The 12,944-nt window shown below is 33.5% G+C and overlaps 1 protein-coding gene across 2 annotated transcripts in view; it reads left to right on the top strand.

Annotated features, from left to right (window-relative positions):
- LOC136987084 (activin receptor type-2A-like) overlaps positions 1–12,944 on the top strand; it is an 81,869-nt gene that overhangs the window by 36,492 nt on the left and 32,433 nt on the right. For both annotated transcript variants that reach the window (XM_067284745.1, XM_067284744.1), the window contains exons 2-3: positions 182–370; positions 7,200–7,358. In XM_067284745.1, the coding sequence (XP_067140846.1) occupies positions 182–370; positions 7,200–7,358 (348 nt within the window). The remainder of the gene's footprint in view (positions 1–181; positions 371–7,199; positions 7,359–12,944) is intronic.

Genomic DNA, 12,944 nt, shown 5'->3' with positions numbered 1-12,944 from the left:
ATTTTTTCCAAATGCTTTAGACAGACTACATTGAATTTTATGAGTGTAAAGTAACCATTTAATGTAACTAAGAGCTTTTTTCCCATCAATTTTTATTTTTATTTATTAATGGTGTAATTTTTAAACAGTTATATTAGTAGTAATGTTAAATTTTCATAATTTAATTTTTTTAATTTTACAGCTATCAAGCCAACTATGAAATCAACAATGATGCATTGTGAATACTATAATGAAACACTCTGCCAAAGTAATAAGGAAGGAATTGGATGCAATGGAAGTGAAGAATGCAAACCTAGTGAGAGTAGCAAAGGAAATCTTTGTTATATTTTATGGCAAAATAATTCTGAAGGATATAGTATAAAATTAAAAGGTAATGCAATTTTAATTGGTTTTATACTATCACAATTTGTTTGTATAGAATAAGGTTATTAACTAGTTTTTAATACTAAGGTTTTAGTAATTCTTTCGTGATTTTTTTTTAATTGTCTAATTAACTTATTTTATGATTTAACATAACAGGTAAACTAGTTGTTTATTTTTAATTTGTAGAATATTTTAAATAAATAAATAAATAATATAAATTTGAGAAAAGTAAAGAAAAAAAAACAAAAAACAATACTTGGAGCTGGATTTTCTGTTGAATGTTAGAATGCATTGCCAGTTATGCTGTCTGGATATTTCAAGTTACTTTTTCCAGACTTCTAATAAGTTTTGATTAATATAAATACTGTATCATCGGTCAGTTCTGTCCCCATGTTACATACACAATTGAACATTGTTGAAATTTGAATGTTACTTACATTTGATTGAGTTTGGAATTGTTTTTGAAGATGAGTCAAGTAGGCTGGAAAAATGTTTTATACCCACAGTAAACTGACCTCTTTATTGGAATGATGTTTATGATGTTATAATATTTTTTTCTCTGTATTTATTGCTGTATTGATAGGAAATCCTTAGTGTCCCTATATATTTAGATGTAGAGATTAGGTTTAATTAAGCTTAATTTATATATTCCAGAGTGATAACAATAATAATAATAAAATAACAATAATAACAATAACAATAATAACAACTCTCCTGTGGTCACCACCTGGTTGTGGTGGGAGAGCCCACTAATTTTACTGATCCATAGGGCAATGCAGGCTGGAGCACAAGCTCCTGGTAGGGACACCCATGCCAGTAAGGTCTATGGGGAGAAATGAAGCTAAGAGTGACCACACACCCACATTCTGTGGAGATATGTATCATGGTTGTAACCAGATCTAAATGTGATACCGGCTCGGACGTTGCCCGGGTTAACAAGGTTCGCGTTCGTGGGTTAGGCAGAGGCTCACGTTTGAAAAATAGGCCACAGTCTCCCCTGGTTACCAGTGGCGAAAGCAGCACCGGCCAAGCATGGCTACTGCAATGCCCTCAACAGATGTGAGGAACCAACCTAGCTTTGGTGTTTCTGTGGCAATGCATCCACAGACCACAAAGGCTGGAAAACCACGCCAATGGATGAAATGGACAACGGAAATGAACGAGTTTATCATCCGTACTTATTACACCATCACAAAACTCGAAACAAACGTGACAGCATACAGACAACAACTACACCATAAATTCACACAACAATATCCTCACCTCACTGTTACTGAACAAAGAGTTGTTGATCAAAAAAGAACAATTATACACAACAACCTTATCTCACAAACAACACTTGAAGTTATCAAACAACAGGTTGCTGATCAAATACATCAAGAGACAGAAACATTTAGCATTAATGAAGATCACGTAACCTGTCAGGATAATCCAGCAACAAGCACTGATTACAGCACACACACAACAACTACCACTATTGATACTACAAACACTTCCTCATTCATCACTGATAACATAGACATAGATTTAGTTAACATGCCCTCACTTTTATTTCAGGAAACACTCACTAAATATACAGGCACAGATCCCACACGACGACCACGAATACCAAAAATCAACACGTCAAAGGAAGTAGGAAAAACACTAAATTATGTAAACACTCACTTACTACCACACTACATTCAATCAATTTCTACGCTCTCAGACATTCATTCATTAGTTTATGCTGGGGCAGTCACAGTAGTGACACACCATGGTCTGAAAGTACAATCACAGACAGATACGCAGAAAACACAATTCTATAACAAGCCTGCCTGGCAGAGAAGACTAGAAACACAAATAAATGACATTAGACAGCAATTAGGCAGGCTGACACAATACACTAAAAACAACATAACACCCAAATTAAGGAAACAGCTCAAAAACATTTTCAAGAAAATAAAAACACACACAAAACACGAACATCACAATGCACACATTACAGAATACATTGATACACTAAAACAAAAACTTGCTGCCAAAGCACGTAGACTCAAACGATACAAAACATGTACACTACGAAAACAACAAAATAAATTATTTACAAACAATGAAAAACTTTTTTACAGACAAATTAATAACAAAGCAAACACTGATACACAGCACAGTGGCACACCAACAGAAGAAGAACTCACAACATATTGGTCTTCTCTTTGGTCCAGTGCTGTCACGCACAATGCCGATGCAGGCTGGATCGAGGAGGAGAACAGAAACTTGCACAACATACCAATTATGCCCTATGCGGAAATAAACAAACATGATTTCCAATACACTATTAACAGAGCACACAACTGGAAGACACCTGGTGTAGACAACATTCACAATTTCTGGTACAAAAAGTTTACATCACTGCACCAGGAACTAGCTAAACACCTAACACACATCATCATCAATCCACAAGACATGCCAAATTTTCTTACTCGGGGCATCACCTACATGAAACCTAAAAACAACAATACCACAGACCCCACACAATACAGACCAATTACATGTCTTCCAACACTCTACAAATTATTGACATCGTGTATTGCAAACAAAATATACAAACATGTTGAAGAACACAACAAAAAGGTTGCCGTAGAAATCACAGGGGATGCAAAGAACAGTTACTCATAGATTCAGTCATTCTACGGCAAGCACACAAACAACACAGAAACATACACATGGCATATACATATATAGACTACAGAAAAGCATTCGACAGTGTTCCACACAGTTGGCTGCTACATATTCTACATATGTACAAAATACATCCATCACTCATTGCATTCTTTCAAAACACTATGCAGCACTGGAGAACAACACTACATCTCAGGGTTAGTAACACTTCCATACAAACAAACCAAATTTTTATTAGGCGAGGAATTTTTCAAGGAGATTCCTTGAGTCCTCTCTGGTTCTGCTTAGCCCTGAACCCATTATCAAACATGTTAAACAACACGCAATATGGTTACAATATCAGACATGAAAAAACAACACAGTTTACACTGTCACATCTCATGTACATGGATGACATAAAACTTTATGCATCCACACAAAAACAACTTCATCAACTCCTACAAATCACACATTCATACACCAAGGACATAAAAATGGAATTTGGCCTAGATAAATGTAAAACACTTCACATAGAAAAAGGAATCCTGAAGAAAGAAGATTTTGCACTTGGAAATGGAGACATTATTGAATCCATGGAAGAGGGCGAGTTCTACAAGTATTTAGGATTCCAACAGGCCAAACTAACAGAACATGCACAAATAAAGCAAAGATTAATTAAAGAATACCAAAGTAGGTTAAATGCTATTCTCAGAACAGAGTTAAATGCAAAACACACAGTTAAAGCAATAAACACGTATGTCATCCCAGTACTCACATATTCTTTTGGAGTTATACATTGCACTCACACAGATCTTGAGCAACTCCAAAGGAAAACAAGAACAACACTTACTAAGCATAAACAACATCATCCTAAATCCGCCACAGAAAGATTAACCCTTCCATGTAAAGATGGCGGACGTGGCCTGATTGACATAGTTAACCTTCACTACAAACAAATACAGTCACTGCGAGAGTTTTTCTACAAAAAACAAGAAACATCACAATTACATAAAGCAGTAACTCTAGCAGACTCAAATAACACACCATTAAACTTACACTCACATCATATGGACACAACACAACATATAAAAGCATAGACACCATTAAGCAATCGTGGGCTCGAAAGGCACTCCATGGCAGGCATCCTTATGATCTGGCCCAGGATTTTGTTGACAAAACTGCGTCAAACAGCTGGTTAGCTCGGGGATGCCTCTTTGAGGAGACGGAAGGATTCATGATCGCCATACAGGATCAGGTCATAAATACTAAAAACTACAGAAAACACATACTCAAAGATACAACACTCACAAATGACACATGCAGAAAATGTCATATCATGCCAGAAACTATACAACACATCACCTCTGGTTGCAAGCTCTTGGCACAGACAGATTATTTACACAGACATAATGAAGTAGCAAATATAATACCCCAAGAGCTTGCAAAGAAACACAAATTAGTAGACATCCACAAACCATACTACAAATACATTCCACAGACAGTATTGGAAAACAACACGCACAAAATGTACTACGACAGAGCCATAATCACAGATAAAACAATTTACCACAACAGACCAGACATCACACTCATTGACAAACACAATAAAATCACATACATTATAGACATATCCATTCCAAACACTCACAATATACAAAACGCATGCACTGAAAAAATTAGCAAGTACACAGAACTCGCCCAGGAAATAAGGCATCTGTGGAGGATGGATAGGGTGCCTATTGTACCTGTTGTTCTCTCCTCTACAGGTGTCATACCACACACACTACACAAAAGCCTGGGTACATACATTACAATTGAATAGAAACACATACATCACACTACAGCAGGCCACTATATTGAATACATGTCATATTGTAAGAAAATTCCTGAATACAGACACACACACTGATACACTTCTTTAATTTTTGTTTTGGTTACTATGCCTTGACTGTTCCGGCATAGCACACAGCCACCGTTGTTAACCGAGTATATCTCACTTAACCCAACATAAATAAGAACCAAACAGTTATTATTATTAATATCTAAAATATGTTTGGTGATTTTGGTATTATTTAATATCTAATACAGTAGAACATCGATTGTCTGACTTAATTAGGGACTGGGGTTGGTCAGATAACTGAAAAGTCGGATAACCGAAAAGTATGAAAAAATACATTATTAGGCTTGGTTTAAATACTAGTCTCCCTTTCATGGTTGAGCCAGTGCTGCCAACTAAAACATGCAAAAATTTAACAAAAATAATAATAAAGTAGCCAAGACATAACCAAATATTGTAGTGCCACATCACTAGCGGACATTTGAATTTGTCGACTAGAACACGGTCGGTTAACCAATAAGTCGGTTAATCGGGGGTTGGATAATCGATGCTCTACTGTAATTGTATAGAAAAAGTAATGAGTTATTAGCTCTTTTCTTGACATCACGATAAAAACAATTATAAATAAATATAAGTTCTCACATAGCATTGTACAAATTAAAAAGGTTGTTTTAGTAATAAATATGGATCAAAAAGATTCTGCTAAGTAATTGAGATTCTATCATTCCATCATATAACATCTTTCTCTGTTTATTTTAATTATTTTTTCTTTCTTTGAAGTTTTGTATATGCTATTAAATTTAATCAGTTTTTTCATAAATATATTAACTTTTTAAGTGTTATTAATTTGCAATTGAGTTTTTTTAATGCAGACATCGTTTAAATAATTTATTTTTAACATTATTTTGTTTACTGTAAATATGGCATTTGAAATATTTTTTTTTATAAATGTAATATGCTCATAGAAAACAGTATATAAGCAGAATGTATTGTGTAAAACAATCAAGAAAACGCTAAAATAGAAATATATTTACTTAGGATGTAGTATATTAAATGACTTGTAAATTCATCCAAGTTACAATTTAAAGGAGGAATCTTTTCTCTTTTAATATATTTTGGCAAAAAAAAAGAAAAAAATATATAAATAACAACTTATACAACTTTGGCATTTAGTTAAAAATGAACTATTGATTGCTATTGTCATGTTAACGTGGCAAAAATAGCCATAGACTGATAGAAAATGTTATTGTATTGTGTCACATATCAAAATTATTTGATATTAAATCACTTAAAAATCTTTAAAGTGTAATTAAATATTACATTAGTAATTTTATCTTATTATTTGTTTTCATAATTATGCTTAAATAACAAAAAATTGTTATGATTTGTGTATTTGTTTATTTATATATGTACTGTACTGCATTTGTCATTTACTTAAAGCGTTCAATCTTGAACTGAGTTTTTGAAAAGTTCTTTGCACGCTAACCAGTGGATTTTTAAGTTGAAAGTGTTCCAATTCAGACCAAAAATGTTTCTTTGTTTTAATATTTCAGCTACCTGAAATAAGCAACAGAAGTAGTTTATTTGGGTATATTGCTCAACAATCAAATCATTTCAGTTGAACTTTTCTTGTAACAAACATTTAATTTAAACTCTTTCTTAGCATTTAAACTGCCTTTGAGACTACTTTATGATGCAGCATTAAAAGAAATAAATATAATAAACTTCCCGAAATCTGATGCATCAATACTAAACCAAACGATTGCCTTAATTAATAACTTGATTAATTAATAGCTCATACCATAAATAGTGATGGAGTTTGGTTCAATATTAAAAGAAATGTTGCTATTTCAGTATATACAGAAATGCATGGAAAGAGAGCTGCCAGACATTATCGGTTTTGTGGCACATATATTATTTTCTAACTTGTTTAACAACACTTTATTAAAAGTTGATTATTGTAAAATTTTTTCCATTATAAGAAACTTCTTAAATTCAATTTCAAATTTGGTGCAATTGAGAGAATGAGGAAGTATGGTGTATACCACTTACTACTATAATAAATGATATCCATCTTAAAAAAAATAAAACTTGTTTGAATTGTTATGTAATCAGTGGAAAATAATTATTCTATATTGTCTGATAATTGGAAAAGATTGCTATGACTTATATATGACAAAGATAGTGAAAATAAAATAACATGTACAATTTCTCATATTCAGTTATTATCATTTTTAACATAATTTTGCATTATTATTTTTAAAAAGTATGGATTCTGAAGAATTATAATTATATTAAATCATTTAGTTTTTTCCTTACAACTGAAAAATTCATTTATTATATGCTTTATTTATTTACATAGGTTGTTGGGTAGGAAGCCATCGTGATTGCATTGATAAAACACAATGTATGGAAACAAAAAGAGAACCAAATGTCCAAGTATTATTTTGTTGTTGTGAAGGGGATATGTGCAACAAATATCTATTGAGATCACCAGTTACAATACCATCACCAATTCAAGGTTTGTTTCGTATTGTGTATAATGAAAGTTTTATAAAAAAAAAAGCTTTTATTTCAACATGTTTTAAAAATTACAGAAAGGAGTTTGCTTACATTATAGACATTACTATCAGTTATAAAATCAAATTGCAAGAATCCATAATTTATAAGTGTATAACTTCCTTCTATTTCTTTATTATTTCATACCTAACCATGTAAGAAGTTGTTTGTTGTTGAAAAAGAATATTACCAACACTATAAAATACTGAACATCTATGTCCTTATAACAGATGAAATTATAAATTACTAGAAAATTAGATATGTAATCTATAATTCATAGTTATACATGTAACTCCAGATGTTTGACGTGACAGAGCCTATTAGTGGCTGTGTAAATGGCACCATTGAACATTGGTAATTGTTTGTGACGAGCTGACTGCATGAAGTTTTCCAAGTTTTCATTGTATGTCTAACACCTATATAGGAGCCTGCTTCCTATAGAAAGTCTCCCTGGAGGCATGCTGCATTGGCAGATTGCCTTCATGTTGTGTTACCTTATGTAGTCAAACCAATCTTTGCCAGCATAGCCAAAAGTCATTCGTGGAGCGAGAAGTGTGTAATGGAAGTGATGTCATAACTTTGGGAGTAAATATCTTGTGAAGGATCATGTTTAGATCATAGACCTTTTGGAATTTTTGTTCTTTAAGGAAAGTTGATCATTCTGGGATTCTCTTTCTCAATCAGAGCTAGAACCTTACCATAAATTGTGATGGATAATAGCGAGGTTGAGACTTAAGTTTTCAATGCGAAAATGTGTACGTTGGACATTCGGTGCCGCTTTCCTGTAAGCCTAGAAGTTTGGCAATGGCCTTTGGAATGTCGAACATGATTCCAGTGACTTTCCAAACACCATTACCAAACTTCTAGGCTTACAGGAAAGCGGCACTGAACGTCCGATGTACACATTTTCGCTTTGAAAACTAATGCCTCAACCTCGCTAATATTCTAATAAGCCAACCTAATAACTCATTAGCAGAAATATTCCTATTTTGCTTATTTTGAATTAAAAGGATTTTAGGAAATAATTTAGTTAATTAATATCAAAACTTAGAAAATCACTAATATCAATTACTTTAAAGATAAAATATATATGAGTTAGGTCTAATATATGCACTACACAAAATACAGTTAACATAATCAACAAGATTTTAATATTGAACAATGAAATGCAATATGATAACAAGACTAGTCAAGCCTATCTGATAGCAAGCTCCACAAAAGGAAATCAAATATTTTAAAAATAAATTTATTATAATAATAATTATTATTATTGGTTATTATTAGTGATGTAACGAATATTCGGTTACTACCCAGTATTTGGCCTATTTTTCGCTATTCGGCCGAATACCGAATATTTAAATCACTATTCGGCCAAATACCGAATACCTAAAAACAGGAGTAAGAAATAACAAAATCGCAGTAAATTAATCATTTTGGTAACTTTTATTAATGCTGAACATTAAATTATAATTATTTAAGTTAATAAGAAATAGCATCTAACTCTAGTATTAAATTATTTTGTAATTAAATAATATTATAGCCTTTATCTAGCCCAACATCTTATGACATTGATGGCGTGTAGGTTAGAATGTATCGGGCATTAATGTTATTGTTTAGTTAATTATGTTATATTCGTATTCGCGTATATTTTAATATTTTATGATATTAAAATGATTTACGAAACGTTTTATTGAAACTTATCGTATTTAATGAAATAATTATTTATCTATTTCTAGAAGATGAGTAACTAATATATAATTTATTTTATATATAAAGCAAAGAATGATCATTTCTCATTATATACAAAAGATAACATTTGAAATCATGTTAATTTTAAAAATATTGATAAAAACAATAGCAACAAAATATCACAAAACTTCACAAATAGAAACCCCCAATAATATATTTGAACTGTTCCACAACTGGGGAGAAACTAGACCATATGTCCCACTAAAGTATATCCTTAGGGTACTATTCAGTCTACAAATACGTAATAAAAACAAAATTTTAGTGCTTAATTAAAGAGTTAAAAAGATTGATTGCAAATAACTTATAACTTACATCTAAATACCAACAACTGCCTGATCATATTGGGCTATTTACGACTATTACATAAATTATAAACCAATTTGGCACTAGAGGTAGATGTTATGCTCCATCTCATATTAAGTTTAATAATTATAATTTAATTAATTAATTAAAATAATTTAGACCTACTGGAAGAAAAAATTGTAGTGACAGCAGGCCAATAGAGAGTAGGGTGCGCGATCCTTGCCATAATGCAGTTTGCGCGCCAATTTTCGTACGTGCGTTAATCAAGCTGAATATTCGTCCGTTTGGTCACGCTCCTGGCCGAATATTCAGTATTCAGCTGAGGCCGAATATACTATTCGTTACATCACTAGTTATTATTATTACAATATACTAACCGGGTAGTTTTTACTATAGCTTACAGTGATCGTAAACGGAAATGTTCACTTCCCTTTTATGCATGTTTGTGGACATGTGTGAGATCTGGAAATCCCCTTTGACACAAAATTATAATAAATTATATCCGAATTAATAATTACCCTTTTCTTATATCCGGATATAATCCAAATATAATACGAATTATAATAAAATTGTTCCCCATATCGACTCGAAAATTTTCCTATTATAAACATCCTGCTAAAAACTGTCCTGGATATAAACATCCTGCCTCAAAACGGTCCTAGACGAGAAAATATGCGTCCCCGGCCGTATAACTGTCAACTATCCATTGTTCTTCCGCTGAGTACAGATCATCTTGCAACTTAAGTTTATAGTTAGCGCCCGAATTCGCCGTATTGTTTCCAATCCCGGGAACACCTATGGCCTAAGCACCTGCACGTGACCAAAATTCCCAGCTAAAAGATATATATAAGTTGTTTCCTTCCTCCCCCGGTGGAGAGTCTTTCATCGATTAAGATCGAGTTGTGATCTTACCCTTTGTGCCTATGGAATATATTTGACTATTGTGCCTCCAGTGCCATTGAACCTTCCCTAGAAAGGAATATTCGATCATCGTGACGAACAGCATATTTGAATTGCTGATTGTCCCAGAGGTATGGAACCCGTTTATGTGAACTCTCTCTCTCCCGTCGCGTGATAGGGATATATAGCTATATATATATATGTCACCCCTTTTAATGTCAGATTTTTGTAACGTATATTTTGTTTTCCATTAAATTGTTGTTATCCTGTTAAATGGTGTCTTGTTTGCTCGAATATTCGCTTATCGTCTTACCACGACTCCACTTTCCCTCCTACACTCGACCAGATAAAAAGCAGTCCCGTCCCTACGGTATCCCTACCGACAAATTAAGCCATTTCTGACAAGTGGGCAAGTCCCCTCCCCCCGACTTGTTGCCGACATTAACCAGAGGTCTGACCTTGTCGACCCTCCTCGGTACCCACACATGTGCAATAAATGGATTGAATGGAACATAACACTTAGGTAACTCCTAAGTCTAACGTTGGAAATTTCTTGCTCACTGAGTTTAGGCTTAAGTTATAAGCTTAATTTTCAACGTTTGAATCGAATGGATCAAACAGAACATAATGCTTAGGTAATGAAAGTGAAGTCATTGTGCATGCACGTGGAAATCTGACAGACCGACAAAAGTCCTAACGTAAGCACTTCTCCATTACCGTGAAGCAGTCTAAAAACTAGTAAACTTTAATAAATAATCTTGTATATGTACATTAAATTTTATATTAAATTTAGATTCAAACATTTTTTCAATTCCTTCAAATGCTAGTGAATCATATCTGCCAATTTTTGAATTGAGGCAGTATTGCATGGCTACAATGAAAAACTTCTTCTGTTGGCTGGACTTCAGCAGGCAATTTTTCAGCATGTAAAAAGTATAAACTTGCTCTCTTCAATTTTTTGTTTAGCTTTGACAGAAATTTCATAGAATATTTTTACATTTTCTGTTTCCATCTGCATTTTTTTGTATTTTACATGGTTTCTGATTGTAAAGTACTATTTTAGTTTACAACGATTATCGACTCTACCGTGTCGGAAACAACCGTTAACCTACCGGGTACTTTACTCGGATTCGCGTTAGCGTGCCAGGCCTGGACTTTAAGCGTGCACCGAATTAAATAAAGACAATATTTGTCAATAGAAAAAAACCAAAGATTTAATTAGTCGTTTAGCAATAACTATGTACAATATTTAGTAAAAATCAAACAATAATTTATTCTAAGAAATTCAACAAAGTCAACCCGACAATTCTCAATTCAAATCTATATCTAACTTAACTATTCCCCTTGGGAATCCGACAAAACCAAAAAGCTTAACTTATAACAATAATTCTTATAAACTAGAGATCCTAATCGTCACCTCAATATACTCGGAACCTATTTCCTCAAACTCTCAAGACTTTCTCAGACTGTCGATCCAAATTCGAATCACTTCAAATCACCTTGGAACTATTCGAGATCCTATCGGACACCTCTCTATTACTGCTGCGAAGCTCACCAAGCTCGTTGCTATCAGAATTCACCTCTCCGTCTTCACTTGAGACTCGGGATTTATAGTGTGAGGTGACGTCACAATTCTGAATGCGGTCACTCCCCTCATTTACATACTTAAATGCTAACAATAACGTTTTTCATCGTCTGGCAGCCCTTTTTCCGACAGTTTACTCACTAACCTTTTACATTATTTGTTTTTACAATTCTTTCCGGGACGTTTTTATTACTTAAGGTTTAGCGAGTTTTATTTCGTGCTTGTAGGTTCTCCCCCCCCTCTTCTCGGTGCGGACCTATTCTTTGCCGCTCGGGGAGCGAAAATGTGCGTGAGTCCTATGGCGCTTTTCTTTCGTCGGTGAGTTGGGTTTTATTTCTTCTCTTTTTAATTACTGAAGGTGAATGGTGAGGAAACCTTCGTCCTAACAAAACATAAGCCCCAAACAAAAATAGAATAATAAGCAAAATAAAAGTAAAATAAAAATAACGCTCGGACTTGGTTCCTTACTTTTTACATTTTCTGTTTCCATCTGCATTTTTTTGTATTTTACATGGTTTCTGATATCTGTTTCTGGCTTGAGGAAAATTTCTTTGCTTTCCTGATGTATTGATACATTTTAAAAAGAACATTTTACTGAAGTTAGTAGATACACTGTACTTGAACATGGTGTTAGGTCCTGTTCTTGTTTGCCAGATTGACTTTATCACTTACTGTCACGGTGTTGGGATTTCTCCAGGAGAATTTTTTGTGCAATGCTGCCTACAGGGTGGTGTTCTCTCACTTTTACTGTGGCATCTCATTGTGAATGGACTTTGAGAGATCTCACTGGTACTGATTTCTAAGCCCAGGTTTATACAGATGATATTGTTCTACTCCATGCCAGAAAATTTCCAAACACTTTGTCAGACCTTCTTCAAAGAGGATTGTTTTGCATACAGAGCTAGTGCAAATGTAATAGGGGAAAAAAGTGATCACGTGACATAGGTGTTGTGCATATCGATACAGTTGTAAACAAGGCGTTACGTTCAAAGGATAGCTTACTTTATAATA

The sequence above is a fragment of the Centruroides vittatus genome, unplaced genomic scaffold (genome assembly GCF_030686945.1).
Source record: "Centruroides vittatus isolate TY-2023 unplaced genomic scaffold, ASM3068694v2 scaffold_1444, whole genome shotgun sequence".
Taxonomy (NCBI): domain Eukaryota; kingdom Metazoa; phylum Arthropoda; class Arachnida; order Scorpiones; family Buthidae; genus Centruroides; species Centruroides vittatus.
This window is presented reverse-complemented; position numbering and strand designations above follow the sequence as displayed.